Raw genomic sequence first — 26,924 nt, 5'->3', positions numbered from 1 at the left:
ATAGCTTACTAACCAGCAATACATTAATTCATTTATATTAAAATAATTATGTTTCTGGAATTTGTATCCATTATTATCAATTGTATTTTCTTCTCTTCTATTCTTCTGCTTTACCGCGTCTCTCGTGCGTCTTCGAGTAGTGTCGGTAAGCTTCGTCAGTGGCATGTTGCTTTCAATATTGCCGCCGTAAAGAATTATGGGATGCCACTATCTCCTTTCGCAAAGGAAGCTCATGTGTTGATAAGGTTTATTGGACTACGTTACCCAGGAGGCTTAGCGCCAGCGTGTATAGTTGTTGGACTGCTAATGCAATAAAACATGGCAAGGAACTAAACATGCTGCTGCGCCCGGTTTGTCATATATATAGAAAAAAACATAACAGCTCATGAGGAACTTTTGCTAAAGAAGGGTTAAAAGAAGCATTGAGGCTCCTTAGAATTCGAACCACCTTTCCTTCAAGCACTTCCGGGTCATCTCCATAGGAAAGGAAATTCAAAAATTAAAAAGAGAGAATTTGTAGAGGCTCGTGGTGTCCGTCCGAGGCATCTGGATCAAACCTTAAAACTTTCAGACCTAGTTCTTTTCGACCGCTCGTATTTTGTATTCTATTGTGGGTTTTTATCCACCACAGTATCCATTTGTTAATAAACATGTCACCGTGCGGCCCAACTTTGGAAGAACAGCTTTCGTCCATAATGGATGTACTTGCGAAAGGTGCTGTATCTGAGATTAGCCAACTGTTCTTGGAAGGCTCGGCTACGATTCGCTTGCAATTAACTCGGAGCATGAAAGAAAACCAAGCGCTGAGGAGGAGGATGAAGATGATGAAGAGTAAAATGTTTTCTTTGCGGCTTCAAACGAGATCAAATGCATCGTGTGCAGCCAGACATTTTGCCCTGGCTCGAGCCATCGTCTGCAAACCACAGACTAAACCACTGGGAAATGGTGAGTTGTGTCCCGGCTGTGAGATGGGTGGAAAACAAGACGGTTCAGGGGGCACTACTATTTTCTACATTTGTAGCAATTGGAAAAAGTCTTAATAATCATGATTCCAAATTAATAATGACGTTAATCCCATTTCCTGTCTTTGAATGGTCTTGGATGTAATGTATTCCTCGTCCTCGTCATCAGGCCTAAAGCACAAGGCGGTTGGAAATTCCACAAATCTTACAGCACCCATAAATTCTAGGCTGACTGCTAGATTCGGCCTGCGCTAAAAAGCCTGATGGTCTTTTGCAAAACATGACCAGAGTCCTGATGAAACACGAGTCAGATTTGGGAGTTGCATTTCGAAGATGGAAACAGTCAGGAGCCCAGAAGGGTTTCAAGACAGATGCCACATGAGCTGGTTTATCATTCTTATCACATAATTAGTCTTTTCAAATTCAATAGACAGGAGTATAATCTGCGTTCGAGTAGGTATATTCAATAACATGTCCACTGATAGAGACAGAATTTGGAAAGACTGATTTTACTTATAATGCACCAGTTGCTGGGAATGAAATTCAGAGATCACTCAAACGTGCCGCTTTCATTTCACTTACCGAGTTGTAATATCTCAACCAAACAATTCAAATTGTCTGCTCCTATTTTTAATTTCTGACTTTGTCAGAAATTTTGTCCCTATTGATTACCTTTGTCTGTCCTATGTTAATTGTGTGCTGCTACCTCGGCCAGTGCTCGCTTCTAAAATAGATACCTCAATGTGATTTCTGCCTGGTTAAATAAAGGTTGAATAAACAAATAATCTCAAACATCATTAAATTCAAAACGTAAAAATGTTAGCTGATCAGCCTACAGGCAATGACGCGTTGTCGCTTGTTTTTGTAAACTATAATAAGTGTGCCCGTCTTGCATGTCATGTTGTGCCCATGTGATTTTGCACTGGTGTTCGATCAGTGTCCTCAACCTGGTCACCCGCTTGGGCTTTGAGGGAGCTCCAGGAAGGAGTTGGTAGGAGGAGACATCCCTCTCAAACTCTGAATCTGTGTTTGCAGTACACAATTATACCCTCTGTGTCGATGTTACATGACGATATTTCTAAATAGTTTCGTTCAAGTGTACAAATGCACATTTTCTCCTTTTGTGCAAATAATGTATCGAAACAATTACTTTTTATCATTTTTTCCCTCTCTGCAGAAGACTGCGATGACTGTGGAGACCGCAGCACACAGCGCGGCGCCCCCTCAGATGGTCTGCATGTGGACGCCCCTGGCTCCTCCCACATGTCCAGTCACAGCGAGGAGCTGAGGATCCTGAGCGTCCACGGAAAAGGGGAGGGCCCACTGGCGCTGCACAGCCATGACGACCTCTTCACTTCGTCCAAACAGGAGGCTCTGAGGTCGCTGTCCACGGAACACAGCGTGGTCAAGAGCCTGGAGCGAAGCGAATGGCTGGTCCGCCGCGAGGAGCTGACTGGGCAGGTTGGAAATCATCTTCTCATTCACCATCCAAAAGAGAGGCGTCCTCTGCTACAACTCCAACACACACCCATAGAAAGCACCCACCTTTATGATTCAGTGTGTCGTTAACGGGGATTGACAACTATTCTGTGCTAATTAGGGGTGGGAATTGATACGTTTTTATCAATATCGATGCCATTGTCGATTCTGCCTATCGATCCAATTCCTTATCAATTCTCTTACCGATTCCTGAGTAGTTCATTGAGTGGCACAAAAAGAGTTCTACAGTCTTCTGCACCAAAAGTAACCATTTTAACCAACCAACCTGACGCAGTCTATTCGTACGCCGGTAAACAAACCCCAAGAAGCCCAATCCCTACGAGAGCTCCCCGCGCTACGGCCATCCGGAGGCGCACAGAGCTTTTGGCCGTGATCATATTATACAATTATATTATATTATATACTATCATATAAAGAGCTCCGGGAGTCGCAAACGGCAACAATCACTTTCTCCTCCATGCTGCATTTCACCCCGGACTGTACTGCACTGAGTTGGCCGGTTGAACGCTGATTGGCTGTTACGTTACACATGTCACTCAGTGGCCAGGCTGTTGAACGCCGATTGGCTGTCGTCACGAGAATTGTCATTGATAGATTGCGGGGAACATAGGCTTTCCCCAAAAGGGTCCTATGCTCCCCGCTATGTATGGCTACAGGTGAACATAGGACCCTTTTACGGAAAAACGGGGAACTTGGGACCTTTTTTTTTTTTTTTTTAAAGGGTCCTATGTTCCCCGAGCGCTGCACAGCCATGACGACCTCTTCACTTCGTCCAAACATAGGACCCGGGGAACTTGGGGATGACCCCCTTAATTCCATGCTTGGTAGACAAATGCTTTAGCATGTTGCTGGTGTTTGCACCCTTACACGAAATGATAGCATTGCACTGATTACATACGGCAGAAGTTTCATTGCGTTTGGTGAAATGGAGCCAGACTTGCGATCGCTTCCTACTCTCCACGATGCTGACTTGTTGTTTGAAGGTTGTCTGCGCGAGCAGGGTCGTCGCAATTTTTTTGCGTAAACCGGAAAACGTGTTGCGGATTCGGAATCGTTAAGAAGAATCGATAACGTTGGAGGCGTACGATTCCGATGGAATTGGTTAGTTGGAACCGGTTCTGAGTAGGAACCGGTTCTCGATTCCCACCCCTAGTGCTAATGAAAGATTATGTCTTGTGTGTGTTTCCTTCTTTCTGTGGAAAGCAGCAGACCGCAGACACCATTTTAATCAAGGATGAAGAGGATATTGGTGGAGGCATGCCCGCTGTAGGTTAGTAATACACATTGCATATAGGGGGTTTATTTGTTCATCAACACGGTGGATGCGAGCGCAGAATGATCATAAAAATAAAATTTGTTTGACCGGTTGCCATGGTTATCTCTGTGTGGTTACTTCTACTAATCATGCTTGCACTTAAAGGTTGGGTATGGATTTCGCTTTTTTGGCCATTTTTTTGCAAAATTACTTGAAATCCTTATCATAACCCACGTACAGCCACTGTGTTAGAAGTACTGACATGAAAATTAAACAAGTCAACCATCTGTGGAACGGGCAGGGCTCGAAAAACTCCAGCCAATGATTTCCAGAGCCACCGAGTTGCATTGGACAGTAAGTACGTCAATCAAACGGTCGCACTGCACTCCCCTTCTCCCCGCGCGACCCCTTCCGCACGTACTCAAAGCTTGTGACCCAGAGCAAGCTTCTATTTGTTGTTATCCTGCGGTAGCTACAGGAGCTAGCTAACTAGCTAATGACTCGCTCTCGCGCATCAGTGTTCACTCGTGCATGATTGCTCGTCAATGTACTTGGAATGGGTTGAGTCAGAGTCAGCGTTGAAGGAGAGGGGCTAGGACCATTTGAGTTGTTTATTTTCAAAATCTGCTGGCGTTTCGCAAATCCCATACCCAACCTTTAAATGCCTGGTCCTCTTTTGAAAGTGCATTATGACCAGAGCCCCGCTAAAACACAAGGACTACTTGTACAGTTTATAGTAGAATGATTTACATCTTCTTCATAGCAGACAGGTGGCAGGAATGCTCAGATCAGCTCTGATTCCCAATATAACTACAGTATTGGTAAAACAGGGGATAGAAAACAACAGATCGTCTGGGTTTTGTCTTCATGACCTCCCCACATCTTTAAAAGGGGGAGACGTAGCGGTGCTACGTCTCAAATGGATACATACTGTATCCCTTTGTGCAAATTATTAATTTAGTACAATTAGTACAATTACTTCCTGCCTTTATTCCCTCTGCAGAAGACTGCGATGAGTTTGGAGACTGCAGCGCACAACACGGCGCCACCTTGGATAGTCTGCATGTGGAAGCCCCTGGCTCCTCCCACATGTCCAGTAACAGCGAGGAGCTGCGGATCCTGAGTGTCCACGGAAAAGGGGAGTACCCACTGGCGGTGGACGGCCATGACAACATCTTCACCGTGTTCAAACTGGAGACTCTGAGCTCGCTGTCTGCGGAACACGGCGTGGCAAAGAGCCTGGAGCGCGGCGAGCAGCTGGTCCACCGTGAGGAGCTGACTGGGCATCAGGGCGGCGGCAAGGACCAGCCCGCTGTGTTGTCTGGCGAGTGTTTTCCCGACAAAACCAATATGGTCATCCACAGGCGTACCCACACCGGCGAGAAGCCGTACGGGTGCGACCAGTGCACGGAGCGCTTCAAACTGAAAGACAGCCTGAAGAGCCACATGAGGAGGACTCACTCCGGGGAGAAGCCCTACAGGTGTGATCAATGCGTGAAGTGCTACTATAGGAGCTCTCACCTGAAGAGGCACATGAAGACTCACCCCAGGGAGAAGCCCTACAGGTGCAACCAATGCGTGAAGCGCTTTATGAAGAGTTCCAACCTGACGGCCCACATGAGGACTCACTCCGAGGAGAAGCCCTACAGGTGCAACCAATGCGTGAAGCGCTTTATGAGGAGTTCCAACCTGACGGTCCACATGAGGACTCACTCCGAGGACAAGCCCTACAGGTGCAACCAATGCGTGAAGCGCTTCTTGAGGAGTTGCCACCTGAAGGTCCACATGAGGACTCACTCCGGGGAGAAGCCCTACAGGTGTTACCAATGTGGGACTAGTTTCAATCAGAGTACCCACCTGAAGGTCCACATGAGGATACACTCCGGGCAGAAGCCTTATAGGTGTGACCAATGTGTGAAGCGCTTCAATCAGTGCTCCGCCCTGAAGAGACACAAGAGGACTCACTCCGGGGAGAAGCTCTGAAGGTGCAACGCCAGCCTCAGTGACCCTAGAAATTTGCGTTGGCACATGATCAAGCACAGGGGCAATGGGACCTTTTAATTCACACCTCTAACCTGTTTTTGTTCAGATTTGTCTGTTATAGTTATTTTTTATTCACGATTATAGCTCTATAGCTCTGTTCCAGACTGTTCCCGGGAAGAAGATTCCTGCGCCAGGTTTTGTTGTTAGCTTATGCAAGTGGTAATAAAGCCTTAATCTTTCAAACCTAGTCCTTCTCGACCTCTCGTATTTTGTTACAGTATTCGATTTTTTTATTTTTTATCCACAACTGGGTAAAATATGTTGATAAACATGTCGCCGTGCGGCCCAACTTTGGAAGAACAGCTTTCATCCATAATGGACGTACTTGCGAAAGCTGCCGTATCTGAAATTAGCCAACTTTTCTCGGAAGGCTCGGCTACCCTTCGATTACAAATAACTCGGAGCCTGAAAGAAAACCAAGCGCTGAGGATGACGGTGATGAGGAGTGCGCTGTTTTCTTTGCGGATTCAAACGAGATCAAATGCATCCTGTGCGGCAAGTCGTTTTACCCTGGCTCGAGCCAACATCTGCAAACCACAGACTAAACCGCAGGGAGATGGTGAGTTGTGTCCCGGGCCGTGATGGGTGGAAAACAAGACGGTTCAGGGGTCACTATTAGTTGTTACATTTGAAGTAATTGGGAAAAGTTGATGATTCAAAATGAACAATGAATAATGACGTTAGTCCCATTTCCTGCTCTTTGAATGGTCTTTGATGTAAAGTATTCCTCAGTCATCCGGCCAGAGACACAAGGGGGCGGTTGGAAATTCCACTCATGTTACAGCACACATGGATTCTAGGCTGACTGCTAGTTTCTACCTGGTGCTCTTTTGAAAAGCATGAAGACCAGGGCCATGATGAAACACGAGTCAAACTTGGAAGTTGCATTTCAAAGATGGAAACTGTCAAGAGCCGAAAATGGTTTCCAGACAGATGCCACATGAGCTGGTTCATAATCTCAAACATCGATTCATTCAAAACCTATAAATGTTAGCTGATCAGCTTACAGGGAATGACACGTTGTCGCTTGTTATTGCCAAAATAGATTAATTATGCTTGTCTTGCATGTCATGTTATGCTCGTATCATTTTGCGCTGGTGTTCGTTCAGTGTCCTCCACCTGGTCAACCGCTTGAGCTTTGAGTTGAGGGAATCTGTGTCTGCACTAGTGCACATTTTGAACCCTCTGTGTTACATAAATTTAAATAGTTTCTTTATTGACTCCTTTTCTGCAAATAATGTTTCGAAAAGATCACTTTCTGTCAATTTTTCCCCTCTGCAGAACACTGCGATGACTTTGGAGACCGCAGCACACAGCGCGGCGCCCCCTCAGATGGTCTGCATGTGGACGCCCCTGGCTCCTCCCACATGTCCAGTCACAGCGAGGAGCTGAGGATCCTGAGCGTCCACGGAAAAGGGGAGGGCCCACTGGCGCTGCACGGCCATGACGCCCTCTTCACTGCGTCCGAACCAGAGGCTCTGAGGTCGCTGTCCACGGAACACGGCGTGGTCAAGAGCCTGGAGCGCGGCAAGCAGCTGGTCCGCCGCGTGGAGCTGACTGGGCAGGTTGGAAATCATCTTCTCATTCACCATCCAAAAGAGAGGCTTCCTCTGCTACAACTCCACCACACACCCATAGAAAGCACACACCTTTATGATGCAATGTGTCGTTAGCGGGGATTGACAACTATTTTGTGCTAATGAAAGATTATGTCTTGTGTGTGTTTTCTTCTTTATGTGGAAAGCAGCAGACCGCAGACACCATTTTAACCAAGGATGAAGAGGATATTGGTGGAGGCATGCCCGCTGTAGGTTAGTAATACACATTGCATTTAGGGGTTTATTTGTTCATCAACACGGCGGATGCGAGCGCAGAATGATCATAAAAATACAATTAGTTTTGACCGGTTGCCATGGTTATCTCTGTGTGGTTACTTCTACTAATTATGCTTGCACTTAAATGCCTGGTTCCATTTTGAAAGTGCATCATGACCAGAGCCCTGCTAAAACACAAGGACTACTTGTACAGTTTATAGTAGAATGATTTACATCTTCTTCATGGCAGACAGGTGTCAGGAATGTTCAGATCAGCTCTGATTCCCAATATAACTACAGTATTGGTAAAACAGGGGATAGAAAACAACAGATCGTCTGGGTTTTGTCTTCATGCCCTCCCCACATCTTTAAAAGGGGGAGACGTAGCGGTGCTACGTCTCAAAGGGATACATACTGTATCCCTTTGTGCAAATTATTAATTTAGTACAATTACTTCCTGCCTTTATTCCCTCTGCAGAAGACTGCGATGACTTTGGAGACTGCAGCACACAGTGCGGCGCCACCTCAGATTGTCTGCTTGTGGACGCTCCTGGCTCCTCCCACCTGTCCAGTAACAGCAAGGAGCTGCGGATCCTGAGTGTCCACGGAAAAGGGGAGTACCCACTGGCGGTGGACGGCCATGACAACATCTTCACAGTGTTCAAACCGGAGGCTCTGAGCTCGCTGGCCGCGGTACACAGCGTGGGAAAGAGCCTGGAGCGTGGCGAGCAGCTGGTCCACCGTGAGGAGCTGACTGGGCATCGGGGCGGCGGCAAGGACCGGCCCGCTGTGTTGTCTGGCGAGTGTTTTCCCGACAAAACCAATAAGGTCATCCACAGGCGTACCCACACCGGCGAGAAGCCGTACGGGTGCGACCAGTGCACGAAGCGCTTCAAACAGAAAGGCGGCCTGAAGTGCCACATGCTCACTCACTCCGGGGAGAAGCCCTTCAGTTGTGATCAATGCGTGAAGTGCTACTATAAGAGCTCTCACCTGAAGAGGCACATGATGACTCACTCCAGGAAGCCCTACAGGTGTAACCAATGCGTGAAGCGCTTCAGTCGTAGTTCCATCCTGAAGGTCCACATGACGACTCACTCCGTGGAGAAGCCCTACAATTGTGACTATTGCCTGAAGCGCTTCAGTGAAAGCTCCACCCTGAAGGTCCACATGAGGACTCACTCCGGGGAGAAGCCCTACAGTTGTAACCAATGCGTGAAGCGCTTCAGTCGTAGTTCCATCCTGAAGGTCCACATGAGGACTCACTCCGGGGAGAAGCCCTAGAGGTGTAACCAATGCGTGAAGCGCTTCAGTCAGCGGTCTAGCCTGAAGCACCACATGAGGACTCACTCCGGGGAGAAGCCCTACAGGTCGGTGTGACCAATGTGGGAAGAGTTTCAGTAAGAATTACCACCTGAAGGTCCACAGGAGGACTCACTCCGGGGAGAAGCCCTGAAGGTGCAACGCCAGCCTCAGTGACCCTAGCAATTTGCGTTGGCAAATGCTCAAGCACAGAGGCAATGGGGTGCTTTGACACAGGCAATGGGACCTTTTAATTCACACCTCTAACTTGTTTTTGTTTAAATTTGTCTGTTGGAGTTATTTTTTATTCACGATTATAGCTCTATAGCTCTGTTCCAGACTGTTCCCGGGAAGAAGATTCCTGCGCCTGGGAGTTTGCAAACCATTTCAGGTTTTGTTGTTAGCTTATGCAAGTGGTAATAAAGCCTTAATCTTTCAAACCTAGTCCTTCTCGACCTCTCGTATTTTCTTACAGTATTCGATTTTTTTATTTTTTATCCACAACAGGGTAAAATATGTTGATAAACATGTCGCCATGCGGCCCTACTTTGGAAGAACAGCTTTCGTCCATAATTGACGTACTTGCGAAATCTGCTGTATCAGAAATTAGCCAACTGTTCTCGGAAGGCTCGGCTACCCTTCGATTACAAATAACTCGGAGCCTGAAAGAAAACCAAGCGCTGAGGATGACGGTGATGAGGAGTACGCTGTTTTCTTTGCGGATTCAAACGAGATCAAATGCATCGTGTGCGGCCATTCGTTTGGCCCTGGCTCGAGCCAACATCTGCAAACCGCAGGCTAAACCACAGGGAGATGGTGAGTTGTGTCCCGGGCCGTGATGGGTGGAAAACAAGACGGTTCAGGGGTCACTATTAGTTGTTTCATTTGAAGTAATTGGGAAAAGTTGATGATTCAAAATGAACAATGAATAATGACGTTAGTCCCATTTCCTGCTCTTTGAATGGTCTTGGATGTAAAGTATTCCTCAGTCATCCGGCCCGAAACACAAGGGGGCGGTTGGAAATTCCACTCATGTTACAGCACACATGGATTCTAGGCTGACTGCTAGTTTCTACCTGGTGCTCTTTTGAAAAGCATGAACACCAGGGCCTTGTTGAAACACGAGTCAAACTTGGAAGTTGCATTTCAAAGATGGAAACAGTCAAGAGCCGAGAATGGTTTCCAGACAGATGCCACATGAGCTGGTTCATAATCTCAAACATCGATTCATTCAAAACCTATAAATGTTAGCTGATCAGCTTACAGGGAATGACACGTTGTCGCTTGTTATTGCCAAAATAGATTAATTACGCTTGTCTTGCAGGTCATGTCTATGCTCGTATCATTTTGCGCTGGTGTTCGTTCAGTGTCCTCCACTTAGTCAACCGCTTGAGCTTTGAGTTGAGGGAATCTGTGTCTGCACTAGTGCACATTTTGAACCCTCTGTGTGTTACATACATTTAAATAGTTTCTTTATTGACTCCTTTTCTGCAGATAATGTTTCGAAACAATCACTTTCTGTCATTTTTTCCCCTCTGCAGAAGACTGCGATGACTTTGGAGACCGCCGCACACAGCGCGACACCACCTCAGAGAGTCTTTACGCCCCTGGCTCCTCCCACATCTCCAGTCACAGCGAGAAGCTGAGGATCCTGAGCGTCCACGGAAAAGGGGATGGCCCACTGGTGCTGGACGGCCATGACACACTCTTCACCGCATCCAGACGGGAGGCCTTGAACTCACTGTCTGCAGACCTCAATGTGGTCAAGAGCCTGGAGCGCGGCGAGCAGCTGGTCCACCGTGAGGAGCTGACTGTGCAGGTTGGATATCATCTACTCATTTACCAACCAAAAGAGCTCTGCTAAAACTCCACCACACACCCATAGAAAGCACACACCTTTATGATTCAATGTGTCGTTAGAGGGGATTGACACCTATTCTGTGCTAATGAAAGAATATGTCTTGTGTGTGTTTCCTTCTTTGTGTGGAAAGCAGCAGACCCCAGACACCATTTTAATCAAGGATGAAGAGGATATTGGTGGAGGCATGCCTGCTGTGGGTTAGTAATACATATTGCATATAAAGCAAGCAAGAAAACGCCCTGGATCAACTGAGAATGTACTCTGCTGCTAAAAAAACAAGGACTAATTATACAGGTTATAGTAGAATTATTGACATCTTCTTCATGGCCAGGTGTCAGGAATGTTGAGATCAGCTCTGATTCCCAATAGGGGTGTACCGATACATGTTTTCGTATTGAACCGAATCACTACGGATGTCACGGTAGTGATTCGGTAGCATTTCCACCCTCTGGTGGAAATGCGCAATTTCTGTTTACTTTGCAGTTTCATAAATAAGACATGCAGAATTTTCTGTTTTATAACTGAGTCTGGAGTCTGGAGGTCAAGTTTAGTACTTATTGTTTACTGTTTAAATCACAGTTCAGGCTGTTGCAGCTAGCTTAGGGGAGAGACTGTATGACACTAGGTGGTACAACCTGAGACAATAAAAAAGAATTGCCTTCTGCATTTTTGTTTTTTCTTTCCCCTTCATTGTACGGAACTCGTACCGAACTGTGATGTCTGCACCGAGGTATGAACCGATCTGTGACTTCATTGTGCCGTTACATCCCTAATAATATTATTCCCAACATAACTACAGTTTTGTTAAAACAGGTGATAGGAAAACAGATACCATGGGTTGTGTCTAGGGATGTAACGGTATGAAAATTTAACCTCACGGTTATTGTGGCCAAAATTATCCCGGTTTTCGGTATTATCGCGGTATTTTTAGACACCCAAAATATGCCCATACTTCAGACTTAGTCCTCTTAGAAGGTAGGGATGGGCAACGATCGTCGAATATCAATAATATAATATGACTATAGTTATTTATTACACGGCTCTTCTCAATGCTGTTGAACACTCTGTTCACTTTCATGGTCCGTCACAACTTCTGGTGGTGAATTTTTTTTTAATAATTCACCGTTGCTAAGCATGTAATGACCGCTGTCAAGGAAGGTAAAAAAAACGACTTCTCTGCTGATCAAAACTACGACTGCTGGTAACAAATAAATTGTAAAAATAAATAAATAATAATCTTTTTTTGACGCGTCTAGTTCACTGTCATGCAGGCTGTGTTCAGTAAAATAAATAAATGAATAGCGATCTGTCTTCGGCGCATGTAGGCCTATCTGCCTAAGCCCACGTTGAAATAATTTGGATGTTGAATGTTGACGGGCAGTTGTTGAAATTAACAGATTGATTTCATACAAATCATAAAAGCCTCTCTCTCTGTCATTGTGTGTGCGTGTATCCGAGTTGCGTGCGTGTGTGGGGGGGGGGGGGTGTCTTGATTTTCGAATATTGAATAGTAATTTTGCCAGAAATGCACATTCCTATTAGAAGGCTGATGGATGTCTTGAGCGCTGTCGTCTCCTCCTTCCGCCATGATTCCAACTTCAAGAAACTTAAAAACATTATGTGTAGCTCCCAAGTAGTACACACAAGACCAGAGGTCTTTGTTGGAGAATAGGGTTTTATTTTCCAGGTCGAACCAACCCGTGAGAATTGGGTTTATAGAGAAAAATAATTAAAATGAATGAATACAATTGACAATATGCGAATGTAGGTTTTTACAGCAGCACATAAGGTGTTACATTTACACCAAAAAACACTGTGCAAATAATGAATTAACGCAACTACATTCTGTCATTCTTTCCCTCTGTAGAATACTGCGATGACTTTGGAGACTGCAGCACACAACACGGCGCCACCTTGGATAATCTGCATGTGGACGCCCCTGGCTCCTCCCACATGTCATTTCACAACAGGGAGCTGCGGCTCCTGAGCGTCTATGGAAATGGGGAGGGCCCACTGACGGGGGATGGCCATGACAACCTCTTCAGCGCGTTCAAACCGGAGGCTCTGAGCTCGCTGCCCGCGGTACACAGCGTGGGAAAGAGCCTGGAGCGCGGCGAGCAGCTGGTCCACCGTGAGGAGCTGACTCGGCATCGGGGCGGCGGCAAGGACCGGCCCGGTGTGTTGTCTGGAGAGGGTTTACCCGACGAAACCAATATGGTCGTCCACAGGCGTACCCACACCGGCGAGAAGCCGTACGGGTGTGATCAATGCGTGAAGCGCTTCACACAGAGCTCTCACCTGAAGGAACACATGAGGACCCACTCCGGGGAGGAGCCCTACAGGTGTGACCAATGCCTGAAGCGCTTCAGTAGGAGCTTTCAACTGAAGAGGCACATGAGGACTCACTCCGGGGAGAAGCCCTACAGGTGTAACCAATGCGTGATGCGCTTCAGGAATAGTTCCCACCTGACGGTCCACATGAGGACTCACTCCGGGGAGAAGCCCTACAGGTGTAACCAATGCGTGAAGTGCTTCAGTCAGAGCTCCGCCCTGAAGCGACACATGAGGATTCACTCCGGGGAGAAGCCCTACAGTTGTGACTATTGCCTGAAGCACTTCAGGGAAAGCTCCGCCCTGACAGTCCACATGAGGAGGACTCACCCCGGGGAGAAGCCGTACGGGTGTGATCAATGCGTGAAGCGCTTCACACAGAGCTCTCACCTGAAGGAACACATGAGGACCCACTCCGGGGAGGAGCCCTACAGGTGTGACCAATGCCTGAAGCGCTTCAGTAGGAGCTTTCAACTGAAGAGGCACATGAGGACTCACTCCGGGGAGAAGTCCTACAGTTGTGACTATTGCCTGAAGCGCTTCAGGGAATGCTCCGTCCTGAAGGTCCACATGAGGACTCACTCCGGGGAGAAGCCCTACAGGTGTAACCAATGCGTGATGCGCTTCAGGAATAGTTCCCACCTGACGGTCCACATGAGGACTCACTCCGGGGAGAAGCCCTACAGGTGTAACCAATGCGTGAAGTGCTTCAGTCAGAGCTCCGCCCTGAAGCGACACATGAGGATTCACTCCGGGGAGAAGCCCTACAGTTGTGACTATTGCCTGAAGCACTTCAGGGAAAGCTCCGCCCTGACAGTCCACATGAGGAGGACTCACCCCGGGGAGAAGCCCTACAGGTGTGACCAATGCGTGAAGCGCTTCAGGAGGAGTTCCAGCCTGAAGGTCCACATGAGGACTCACTCCGGGGAGAAGCCCTGAAGGTGCAACGCCAGCCTCAGTGACCCTAGCAATTTGCGTTGGCACATACTCAAGCACAGAGGCAATGGGGTGCTTTGACACGGGCAATGGGACCTTTTAATTCACACCTCTATCCTGTTTTTGTTTAAATTTGTCTGCTGTAGTTATTTTTTATTCATGATTATAGACGCTTTCCAACTTTTCGTTCGTTTCGTTTACTCTTTTATTGTTGTAAATAATTGATTTCTGTGTGAAGGTGAGGGGTATTGACCAACGTGGAGATTTTAGGATTGGCCAGAGGAGCGACCAAGTTGAATTGCAATACACTGTGGGTGAAGTGGAGTTGGCTGCAAGACAATTAAAGGAATCTACAACAAAAAAGTCACTAGATTGGCCAAAGTATCAGACTTGGTGGCTACAGTTGCAATGCAAACTATAACAACACCTTTCATTTAGAGAGGACAGGAGGTATATCTAGGTCCAAAGAGAATGTATAGAAATCCCTTTCAATTGGCTATATACAATATACAATTGTAAATTATAATTAGGTCATTCATGCAACGCTCAATGTAGCTGCCAGCAGAAACGGTTGCATGATTTTGGATATTATCAGAATAATTTTAAGTTTCATAAAATAATATTTTTAAAGGTCCCATAGCATGCTACTTTATGGATGCTTTAATATAGATATTAGTGGGCCCCAAATGCAGTATTTGAAGCCTTTTTCTAAATTTAGCCGTGGTGCAGAATTACTGCCACTACGAGCCAGTCGCACATTGAGCTTTCCCCAAACGCATCATTTCGGTGTCTGTAGCTTTAATGCAAATGAGGAGAGAGGTGGTTCAAGGTGGAGGGTGGGGGTGTGGCCCTGAGCAGCTTGCTGCCACGGTTCCATGCGCTCCGATTACAGTGGATGTATCGCAATGGCGAGGCGCACATAGCCTTTGGCAGTGTTCTGTAAATATTCTAGAACACTCCGGGTGCTCTGGGGGGAGTCCTGGAGCTCTACATCTAAATAATATATTATACATGGATATCTATCAAATAATATATATTATTACGACCAAAAGCTGGGCCTCCAGAAGATATTATGAATCACAAACGACTACGTTGGGTTCTCTGACCCTCTGGTTCTTCCACGTCCACATCAATCTGAAATAGACTGAACCACGACATGGAGAAGAAAGGGTTTGTTGAGCGTGGTTGTCTCCCGCTGGAGCCTCGCTGCCGAGGGACCACCTTCTCGGCAGTGGTCAGCGCTTAGGCACCACTGCCTCCTGCAGTGGGCAGCGCCGACACGGTGGTCCCTCGGCAGCGGGAAGAGGGGCTCAAGCAGGGGATATTTGCGGGCAACAATCCCTTTCTCCTCCATGTCGTGGTTCATGTACTTCAGGGAGTCGAAGCCAAAGTTCCTTTCCCCCAATTCCTTCTCAAACATGTCTGAGATAACGCCCACTACAAGTCTCGTTGTGGAAATACCAGAAACGAGAGTCCGACGTGTTATATGCCATAACAGGGTTCCCGCGGATCCTTAATGTCTTAAAAAGTCTTAAATTCATAAATCGAAAAAATAAGGCCTTAAATAGCATTAAAAAGTCTTAAATCCATCTTTCAAAAGTCTTAAAAATGTTTACATATGGTAAGTAGGATTTTATGATTGTAATTAGTCTCAAATCTAAGAAAGAATAGTTAAAAAAATGTATATATATAAATTAGGGCTGTAACCGAAACCGAAATCGCGACACTCAAACCCATGGGAGAGTGAAGGGAAAAGAAAAAAACAATAATGCAGAAGGCAATTCTTTTTTATTGTCTCAGGTTGTACCAATAGTGTCATACAGTCTCTCCCCTGAGCTAGCTGCAACAGCCTGAACTGTGTAATCGAAGATTTAAACAGTAAACAATAGGGCTGTAACGATAAGAGTATCGAAATCGCGACACTCAAAGCCAAGAACCTGTCTCACGGTTTGAGAAGGCCGAAGCGCGATACGCCCTTTCTAACTCTCCGGTCAAATTGTCCGATTTAAATTTGCTAATAAATTGTCTAAATAATAGTCTGCTGACACCGCCCCCTCTTATCGATGCCATAAGTTTGCGACGAGATGCCCAGTGATGACCGCTCTCCGTGGCTACGGAGGATTTCATTTCTCCACAGCCGTCGAAGTCCTCATATGCGATATGAACTACATTTATCCAGAGTGGGCCAAGCGCGAAAAAAATTGCCTGCCCCTGTCTCTATTGTTTTGTGTGATTTGACCGGCAGTTGGTCTGCTTATAGGTCGGAATGAAGCGGCCACCGATTATTGACAGGATGGGTACTTTATTCTACCGGACTCGTTCGCTCTCCTTGCTCGTCTACTCACTCGCTGACGTCACTCACACACACACATACGCACACTACCATTCTCGCGCACACACATACGCTACTCGTAACACTATGCCTCGTTATTTCGACGTTCATGTTTTTTCCCATCTATTGAAAGTTAGGCTATTAAACATTTTTCATTCTATACGGCTTGATTATGTCATTATTTAAGTTTCATAGCCTAATAAGAAGCGCCAATAGGATATTTGACTAAACCTCCAAACTAGTTGAGGGTTTTTGCTCCAACTACAATCTTTGGTTATTTATTTATGAATTTAGCTATACTTTAATAGTATTCTTTCTGTTCAAATCTGTTCAGTGTTCCAAATTATTTGTTATTAAATGTGACATTAAGTTAATTGTTATATAAGTGTTGTTGAAATAAAATGCTTTTTAAATTTAAAAAAATCGTGGGATGTATCGAATTGTGGGTCAAAAATCGTGATACAAACCGAATCGTGAGTTGGTGTATCGTTACAGCCCAAATATAAACGAATAGCAGTATTGTTGCGCAATCACGAGAGCGGAACCAACAAAACATTTGTTTTGCGGCCGTGACTCAGATACACGTCGTTCAGGTGCGCAAGAGGTAATTTTTGTTTCTGTCCAAAAAGCCTACTGAGAGTGGAAATATGTTCAAATACATTTTTCCACTAGTGTTTATTGTGTCGTTGGTCTTAAATTTCCTTTCAAGTGGCATTAAAAAAATCTTAAAGTCTCAAATTTAACTTTCATTAAGCTGTAGGAACCAACACCAACAGCAGACCGGTTATCCAAATAACAAAGAAGTGTACCATACTTGCGTTACAGTATGTGTAATCCAGTGGCGGCTGGTGGATTTTAAAGTGAGGGAGGAAGGACTGCGCGCTTGGTTGCCATTGGCCTGCCTGCACTGTTGGTGTATGGTGGCATAAGAATGTGAGACTCAAGTTGTTTCAGGGTGTTTTGGTGAACTACAAAATAGCAGGGAGGGAGTTATGTGAACAAAATGTCTACAAAGCCACCAGTGGCATCACTGTAATTTGAGAAGGAAAGGATGCAAAGCATATTAGTCTAATCAGGCCTACTGTTGATTTGTAAAAGTAAATAAAAAAATCTGGGCCTATTATTGGGCCTATTTTTGCCCTCACTGACTGAAGTTATTTAGCTATGTTTATTTTCAGTTACAATTGCTTGTAATGCTACCAGTAAGTCATGCGTACCTAGCAAACCATGTAGCACTCACAACACTGAAGTTGCCATTACTTCTGATGACCTTGATTTTGGGAAGTGGTCTACCTCTTTCTGAATGAATGGAATGGTTTTTGTAATAAGACGTTAACAATGTCCTCCGTTTCCAATGTTTCCATTGTGCATTTAGGATCTCGCTATCGCAGATTTCACTTGCTCTGCGTCTCTCAGACTGAGCATCGCGGCAATGCAGAACGGGTTTGTTATCGACAGCGTTGCCAGATTGGGCAGATTTCCCGCCCAATGATAATCTTTCCAGCCTAACATGGTTAAAAGTAGCCCAATTGGGTGGGAAATCGGACCAATCTGGCAACACTGCTCAACATCCAGGGATCCTGCTTATTGGTTCATAGCGCAGACGGATAGATTTTTGCGCGAATCAGACCCCTTAAGGTCCCACCCACTCAGAGGAGGATTTTCCTCCTCTCTCCCATTGAAACCCATGTTATCCACCGGCCGCCAGTACTTTCGGGAAAATGAATGGGAGTGAACGGCGGCGGAGGGAGGACGTTCCTCCCTGAAGTAATTGTCAATAGGCGATAGGGGGTGCTAATGTCCCTTTACCCAGGGAAACGAACATTATATATTCAAAGGCAATAAAGTAGTCATATTTAAGGGCATTAATTCATTACAATAGTCGGGGCAATCTAAATTTTTTATTCTCAACAATGTTAGGGAGGATTTTCCTCCCTCTCCTCAATGGAGAAGCCTCCACTGGTGTAATCACACACACACACACGGCGCTCTCACGGGCGTATCTCATTGGCGGGCTACATTTTCTGGGCTGGCAAGGCAGAGAAAGGAGGGGTTGCATCTCCCCTTATGACGACACACCGGGAAAATTCCAAAACGGCACGTCTGACCTTCGTTTTTTCAATGGCGGAGCAGAATGCCTAGTGGTCGTTTTACACCCAACAAAATTTCTAGCTACTAGGGGAGCAGGTAGGCTAGGGGATCTCATATTAATGTTAGAAAACCTCAAAGTGAAATTTTCATGACATGGGATCTTTAATAAGAATGACACCACATTTAAATATATCATATATTTATCTGCATTTCTTTTATTTTGCAATATGTTTACAAGCGGACCTGTTTATGCAATGTATAGCGGAACTCGATCCAAGCCAATCAAATGTATTCAAACTTTGTCGCATTGTCTATTAGTTTAACTCTTCCATTTATTTGTTTCCAACTTTTTTTTTTAAATGGTGTGCAGGTTTACATTGTTTACTCCATTTAGACCAGGGATGGGCAACTGGCGCCATCGGGCATGTGGCCCGCGGGCATCCTCACTCAGTCAGGCCCGCACATAATTAAAAAAAAAAAGAAGATTTTTTTTATTTTTTATAATTGATCGAGTTACAGAAAACTCGGTCAAGAAAGATGAGAAGAATTCATAGAATTCAAAGGCAAACCCATGCGTCTAGTTTGCTTAGAAAGGATATCAGTCATTAAAGATATCCACATAAGTCGCCACTACAACTACTACAACTGCAATGAATATCATGCTTGTTGGGTTTGAGTTCATTGAGTTGTTGCACTTAATGTTGGGCCACTGTTTTTCAGCTTTGTGACATCATTGAATGATGATATATGTGAGCCCTTTGCACTGATAACAATACTAACCATTCATGTGGCTGTTTGAGCATGCAAAACATGAAATGAATTGTTGGTTAAATTAACATACCGTACATAGGTTATGATTCTGGAAGATTTTTTAGGCAGTGGCCATCCCCAAAATGCACAAGAATGCAGGAAATCATATCTACCAAATTTGAAATTGTGTAGCTTCTCTCAGCTCACGTTTAGTTGAGTGTGCAGTCATGTGGCCCTCTGATGGTTATGATGAAAAATGTGGCCCTCTTTATCATGAAAGTTGCCCATCCCTGCCCTAACCCATAGGGTTAGGGCGTGACTGGGCTCTGGTAGAGCTCAGTCACGCCCCTTACGTTAGAGCCCATGGGACCTATAAAATCGAAAAACATGAATGGGTTTCAATGTAGAGAAAGTAATTATATTCTGGTCCCAGTCTTTATATGCTCCGGATTACACATATGTTGTTCGTGGATTTAAACGATACTTTTTCAGCCAAAGAAAACTAAACATTTTCGTGAAGAATTTTGATAATGTTAGGTTTTTTCCAAGGGGAGGATGAAAACATCAGAAGAGGTGAAAACCATTATAAATTGGGGCATGTGGAGAGTTTTCAGTAATGCCGATGGGGAGATTGACGGTCTTGTCCACGCCAGCGTGACGTGACGGCACATACAAGACATAGTCTTTCTCAGTTTTTTTTCTCTACAGCCTTTAACTGAACAATTACACAATAAACAATCAAACTCTTGACATGAAAAATTCAAGTTTAAATCCACAAACATCATATGTGTAATCCGGGGCATATAAAGACTGGGATCAGAGGATAATTACTTTCTCTCAATTGAAACCCATTCATATTTTTCGACTCTACCGGAAAGGGCGTGACTTCGCCACTCTATGGGTCCATGACATCCAGACTTTTCCCGGGAAGAAGATTCCTGCGCCCGGGAGTTTGCAAACCATTTCAAGTTTTGTTGATAGTTAATGCAAGTGGTAATAAGCCTTAATCTTTCAAACCTAGTCCTTCTCGACCTCTCGTATCTTGTTACAGTATTCAATTTTTTTTTGTTATCCACAATAGGGTAAAATATGTTGATAAAGATGTCGCCGTGCGGCCCAACTTTGGAAGAACAGCTTTCGTCCATAATGGACGTACTTGCGAAAGCTGCCGTATCTGAAATTAGCCAACTGTTCTCGGAAGGCTCGGCTACCCTTCGATTACAAATAACTCAGAGCCTGAAAGAAAACCAAGCGCTGAGGATGAGGATGAAGGTGATGAGGAGTACGCTGTTTTCTTTGCGGATTCAAACGAGATCAAATGCATCGTGTGCGGCAAGTCGTTTTACCCTGGCTCGAGACAACATCTGCAAACCACAGACTAAACCACAGGGAGATGGTGAGTTGTGTCCCGGGCCGTGATGGGTGGAAAACAAGACGGTTCAGGGGTCACTATTAGTTGTTACATTTGAAGTAATTGGGAAAAGTTGATGATTCAAAATGAACAATGTATAATGACGTTAGTCCCATTTCCTGCTCTTTGAATGGTCTTGGATGTAATGTATTCCTCAGTCATCCGGCCCGAAACACAAGGCGGTTGGAAATTCCACTCATGTTACAGCACACATGGATTCTAGGCTGACTGCTAGTTTCTACCTGGTGCTCTTTTGAAAAGCATGAAGACCAGGGCCTTGATGAAACACGAGTCAAACTTGGAAGTTGCATTTCAAAGATGGAAACAGTCAAGAGCCGAGAATGGTTTCCAGACAGATGCCACATCGATTCATTCAAAACCTATAAATGTTAGCTGATCAGTTTATAGGGAATGACACGTTGTCGCTTGTTATTGCTTGTTATTGCCAGAATAGATTAATTACGCTTGTCTTGAATGTCATGTTATGCTCGTATCATTTTGCGCTGGTGTTCGTTCAGTGTCCTCCACCTGGTCAACCGCTTGAGCTTTGAGTTGAGGGAATCTGTGTCTGCACTAGTACACATTTTGAACCCTCTATCTATGTGTTACATACATTTAAATAGTTTATTTATTGTCTCCTTTTCTGCAAATAATGTTTCGAAACAATCAATTTCTGTCATTTTTCCCCCTCTCTTCAGAACACTGCGATGTCTTTGGAGACCGCAGCACACAGTGCGGCGCCACCTCAGAGAGTCTTTACGCCCCTGGCTCCTCCCACATGTCCAGTCACAGCGAGGAGCTGAGGATCCTGAGTGTCCACGGTAAAGGGGAGGGCCCACTGGCGCTGGTCGGCCATGACACACTCTTCACCGCGTCCAAACGGGAGGCCCTGAACTCGCTGCCTGCAGACCACAGCGTGGTCAAGAGCCTGGAGCGCGGTGAGCAGCTGGTCCACCGTGAGGAGCTGACTGTGCAGGTTGGATATCATCTTCTCATTCACCATCCAAAAGAGAGGCTTCCTCTGCTACAACTCCAACACATACCCATAGAAAGCACACACCTTTATGATTCAATGTGTCGTTAGCGGGGATTGACAACTATTCTGTGCTAATGAAAGAATATGTCTTGTGTGTGTTTCCTTCTTTATGTGAAAAGCAACAGACCCCAGACACCATTTTAATCAAGGATGAAGAGGTTATTGGTGGAGGCATGCCCGCTGTAGGTTAGTAATACATATTGCATATAAAGCAAGCAAGAAAACGACCTGGATCAACTGAGAATGTACTCTGCTGCTAAAAAAACAAGGACTAATTATACAGGTTATAGTAGAATTATTGACATCTTCTTCATGGCAGACAGGTGTCAGGAATGTTGAGATCAGCTCTGATTCCCAATAGGGGTGTACCGATACATGTTTTCGTATTGAACCGAATCACTACGGATGTCACGGTAGTGATTCGGTAGCATTTCCACCCTCTGGTGGAAATGCGCAATTTCTGTTTACTTTGCAGTTTCATAAATAAGACATTCAGAATTTTCTGTTTTATAACTGAGTCTGGAGTCTGGAGGTTAAGTGTAGTACTTATTGTTTACTGTTTAAATCTTAGATTACACAGTTCAGGCTGTTGCAGCTAGCTCAGGGGAGAGAGTGTATGACACTAGGTGGTACAACGTGAGACAATAAAAAAGAATTGCCTTCTGCATTATTGTTTTTTCTTTTCCCTTCATTGTACCGAACTCGTACCGAGACGTGATGTCTGCACCGAGATATGAACCGATCCGTGACTTCATTGTAACGTTACATCCCTAATAATATTATTTCCCAATATAACTACAGTTTTGTTAAAACAGGTGATAGGAAAACAGATACCATGGGTTGTGTCTAGGGATGTAACGGTATGAAAATTTAACCTCACGGTTATTGTGGCCAAAATTATCCCGGTTTTCGGTATTATCGTGGGATTTTTAAACACCCAAAATATGCCCATACTTCAGACTTAGTCCTCTTAGAAGGTAGGGATGGGCAACGATCGTCGAATAGTCAGATTCGCGTAGAATATCAATAATATAATATGACTATAGTTATTTATTACACGGCTCTTCTCAATTCTGTTGAACGCTCTGTTCACTTGCATGGGCCGTCAAAACTTCTGGTGGTGAATAATTTTTTAATAATTCACCGTTGCTAAGCATATAATGACCGCTGTCAAGGAAGGTAAAAAAAACGACTTCTCTGCTGATCAAAACTACGACTGCTGGTAACAAATAAATTGTAGAAAAAAAAAAAAGTTCACCGTCATGCTGGCTGTGCAATTTTGCCAGAAATGCAAATTCCTATTAGAAGGCTGATGGATGTCTTGAGCGCTGTCGTCTCCTCCTTCCGCCATGATTCCAACTTCAAGAAACTTAAAAACATTATGTGTAGCTCCCAAGTAGTACACACGAGACCAGAGGTCTTTGTTCGAAAACAGGGTTTTATTTTCCAGGTCGAACCAACCCGTGAGAATTGGGTTTATAGAGAAAAATTATTAAAATGAATAAATACAATTGACAATATGCAAATGTAGGTTTTTACAACAACACATCAGGTGTTACATTTACACCAAATAACACTGTGCAAATAATGAATTAACACAATTACATTGTCATTCTTTCCCTCTGTAGAATACTGCGATGACTTTGGAGACTGCAGCACACAACACGGCGCCACCTTGGATAATCTGCATGTGGACGCCCCTGGCTCCTCCCACATGTCAAGTCACAACAGGGAGCTGCGGATCCTGAGCGTCTATGGAAATGGGGAGGGCCCACTGACGGGGGATGGCCATGACAACCCCTTCACCGCGTTCAAACCGGAGGCTCTGAGCTCGCTGCCCGCGGTACACAGCGTGGGAAAGAGCCTGGAGCGCGGCGAGCAGCTGGTCCACCGTGAGGAGCTGACTGGGCAGGTTGGATATCATCTTCTCATTCACCATCCAGAAGAGAGGCTTCCTCTGCTACAACTCCAACACACACCCATAGAAAGCACACACCTTTATGATGCAATGTGTCGTTAGCGGGAATTGACAACTATTTTGTGCTAATGAAAGATTATGTCTTGTGTGTGTTTCCTTCTTTATGTGGAAAGCAGCAGACCCCAGACACCATTTTAACCAAGGATGAAGAGGATATTGGTGGAGGCATGCCCGCTGTAGGTTAGTAATACACATTGCATTTAGGGGTTTTATTTGTTCATCACAAGGGCAGATGCGAGCGCAGAATAATCGTAAAAAGGAAATTTGTTTGACCGGTTGCCATGGTTATCTCCGTGTGGTTACTTACCAGAGCCCTGCTAAAACACAAGGACTACTTGTGCAGTTTATAGTAGAATGATTTACATCTTCTTCATGGCAGACAGGTGTCAGGAATGCTCAGATCAGCTCTGATTCCCAATATAACTACAGTATTGGTAAAACAGGGGATAGAAAACAACAGATCGTCTGGGTTTTGTCTTCATGACCTCCCCACATCTTTAAAAGGGGGAGACGTAGCGGTGCTACGTTTCAAATGGATACATACTGTATCACTTTGTGCAAATTATTAATTTAGTACAATTACTTTCTGCCTTTATTCCCACTGCAGAAGACTGCGATGACTTTGGAGACCGCAGCACACAGCGCGGCGCCACCTCAGATAGTCTGCATGTGGACGCCCCTGGCTCCTCCCACCTGTCCAGTCACAGCGAGGAGCTGAGGCTCCTGAGCGTCCACGGAAAAGGGGAGGGCCCACTGGCGCTGCACGGCCATGACACCCTCTTCACTGCGTCCGAACCAGAGGCTCTGAGCTCGCTGTCCACGGAACACGGCGTGGTCAAGAGCCTGGAGCGCGGCGAACGGCTGGTCTGCCCCGAGGAGCTGACTGGGCAGGTTGGAAATCATCTTCTCATTCACAATCAAAAAGGGAGGCTTCCTCTGCTACAACTCCAGCACACACCCATAGAAAGCACACACCTTTATGATGCAATGTGTCGTTAGCGGGGATTGACAACTATTTTGTGCTAATGAAAGATTATGTCTTGTGTGTGTTTCCTTCTTTATGTGGAAAGCAGCAGACCCCAGACACCATTTTAACCAAGGATGAAGAGGATATTGGTGGAGGCTTGCCCGCTGTAGGTTAGTAATACACATTGCATATAGGGGGTTTATTTGTTCATCAACACGGCGGATGCGAGCGCAGAATGATCATAAAAATAAAATTTGTTTGACCGGTTGCCATGGTTATCTCTGTGTGGTTACTTCTACTAATCATGCTTGCACTTAAAGGTTGGGTATGGAATTCGCTTTTTTGGCCATTTTTGCAAAATTACTTGAAATCCTTATCATTACCCACTTACAGCCACTGAGTTAGAAGTACTGACATGAAAATTAAACGAGTCAATCATCTGTGGAACGGGCAGGGCTCGAAAAACTCCAGCCAATGATTTCCAGAGCCACCGAGTTGCATTGGACAGTAAGTACGTCAATCAAACGGTCGCACTGCACTCCCCCTCTCCCCGCGCGACCCCTTCCGCACGTACTCAAAGCTCGTGACCCAGAGCAAGCTTCTTTTTGTTGTTATCCTGCGGTAGCTACTGGAGCTAGCTAACTAGCTAATGGCTCGCTCTCGCGCATCTGTGTTCACTCGTGCATGATTGCGCATCTGTGTTCACTCGTGCATGATTGCGCGTCCATGTACTTGGAATGGGTGGAGTCAGCGTTGAAGGAGAGGGGCTAGGACCATTTGAGTTGTTTATTTTCAAAATCTGCTGGCGTTTCGCAAATCCCATACCCAACCTTTAAATGCCTGGTCCTCTTTTGAAAGTGCATTATGACCAGAGCCCTGCTAAAACACAAGGACTACTTGTACAGTTTATAGTAGAATGATTTACATCTTCTTCATAGCAGACAGGTGTCAGGAATGCTCAGATCAGCTCTGATTCCCAATATAACTACAGTATTGGTAAAACAGGGGATAGAAAACAACAGATCGTCTGGGTTTTGTCTTCATGACCTCCCCACATCTTTAAAAGGGGGAGACGTAGCGGTGCTACGTTTCAAATGGATACATACTGTATCCCTTTGTGCAAATTATTAATTTAGTACAATTACTTTCTGCCTTTATTCCCACTGCAGAAGACTGCGATGAGTTTGGAGACTGCAGCACACAACACGGCGCCACCTTGGATAGTCTGCATGTGGACGCCCCTGGCTCCTCCCACATGTCCAGTAACAGCGAGGAGCTGCGGATCCTGAGTGTCCACGGAAAAGGGGAGTACCCACTAGCGGTGGACGGCCATGACAACCTCTTTACAGTGTTCAAACTGGAGACTCTGAGCTCGCTGTCTGCGGAACACAGCGCGGCAAAGAGCCTGGAGCGCGGCGAGCAGCTGGTCCACCGTGAGGAGCTGACTGGGCATCAGGGCGGCGGCAAGGACTGGCCCGCTGTGTTGTCTGGCGAGTGTTTTCCCGATAAAACCAATATGGTCATCCACAGGCGTACCCACACCGGCGAGAAGCCGTACGGGTGCGACCAGTGCACGGAGCGCTTCAAACTGAAAGACAGCCTGAAGAGCCACATGAGGAGGACTCACTCCGGGGAGAAGCCCTACAGGTGTGACCAATGCGTGAAGCGCTTCAGTCGTAGTTACATCCTGAAGGTCCACATGAGGACTCACTCCGGGGAGAAGCCCTACAGTTGTGACTATTGCCTGAAGCGCTTCAGGGAAAGCTCTTCCCTGAAGATCCACATGAGGACTCACTCCGGGGAGAAGCCCTACAGGTGTGACCAATGCGTGAAGCGCTTCAGTCAGCACTCCACTCTGAAGAGCCACATGAGGACTCACTCCGGGGAGAAGCCCTACAGGTGTAACCAATGCGTGAAGCGCTTCAGTACGAGTTCAAACCTGACGGTCCACATGAGGACTCACTCCGGGGAGAAGCCCTACAGGTGTAACCAATGCGTGAAGTGCTTCAGTCAGCGCTCCACTCTGAAGAGCCACATGAGGACTCACTCCGGGGAGAAGCCCTGAAGGTGCAACACCAGCCTCAGTGACCCTAGCAATTTGCGTTGGCACATGCTCAAGCACAGAGGCAATGGGGTGCTTTGACACGGGCAATGGGACCTTTTAATTCACACCTCTATCCTGTTTTTGTTTAAATTTGTCTGTTCTAGTTATTTTTTATTCACGATTATAGCTCTATAGCTCTGGTCCAGACTGTTCCCGGGAAGAAGATTCCTGCGCCTGGGTGTTTGCAAACCATTTCAGGTTTTGTTGTTGGCTTATGCAAGTGGTAATAAAGCCTTAATCTTTCAAACCTA

The 26,924-nt window shown here is 45.7% G+C and overlaps 1 protein-coding gene across 1 annotated transcript; it reads left to right on the top strand.

The window, feature by feature from the left end:
- The first annotated feature begins 316 nt into the window (after window positions 1-316).
- On the top strand, window positions 317-26,924 carry LOC115547110 (zinc finger protein 91). The gene is made up of 10 exons (XM_030361078.1): window positions 317-945; window positions 2,140-2,423; window positions 3,666-3,732; window positions 4,721-5,000; window positions 7,504-7,571; window positions 12,605-14,000; window positions 20,266-20,573; window positions 21,287-21,564; window positions 23,719-23,782; window positions 25,739-26,924. Exons 1-10 carry the CDS (start codon window positions 651-653, stop codon window positions 26,632-26,634), a joined length of 3,936 nt encoding a protein of 1,311 aa, XP_030216938.1. The 5' UTR covers window positions 317-650; the 3' UTR covers window positions 26,635-26,924.

Source organism: Gadus morhua, chromosome 7, assembly GCF_902167405.1.
Source record: "Gadus morhua chromosome 7, gadMor3.0, whole genome shotgun sequence".
NCBI classification, from domain to species: Eukaryota; Metazoa; Chordata; class Actinopteri; order Gadiformes; family Gadidae; genus Gadus; species Gadus morhua.
Note: the sequence above shows the minus strand (reverse complement) of the source record. Positions and strands in the feature narration are given on the sequence as shown.

Coding starts and splice junctions, on each gene's coding strand:
- LOC115547110 (XM_030361078.1), top strand. CDS start 651: ATGTCACCGTGCGGCCCAACTTTGGAAGAACAGCTTTCGTCCATAATG. Junction 3,733..4,720: donor TGGAGGCATGCCCGCTGTAG/GTTAGTAATACA, acceptor TTCCCTCTGCAG/AAGACTGCGATGAGTTTGGA. Junction 5,001..7,503: donor CACCGTGAGGAGCTGACTGG/GCATCAGGGCGG, acceptor TTTATGTGGAAA/GCAGCAGACCGCAGACACCA.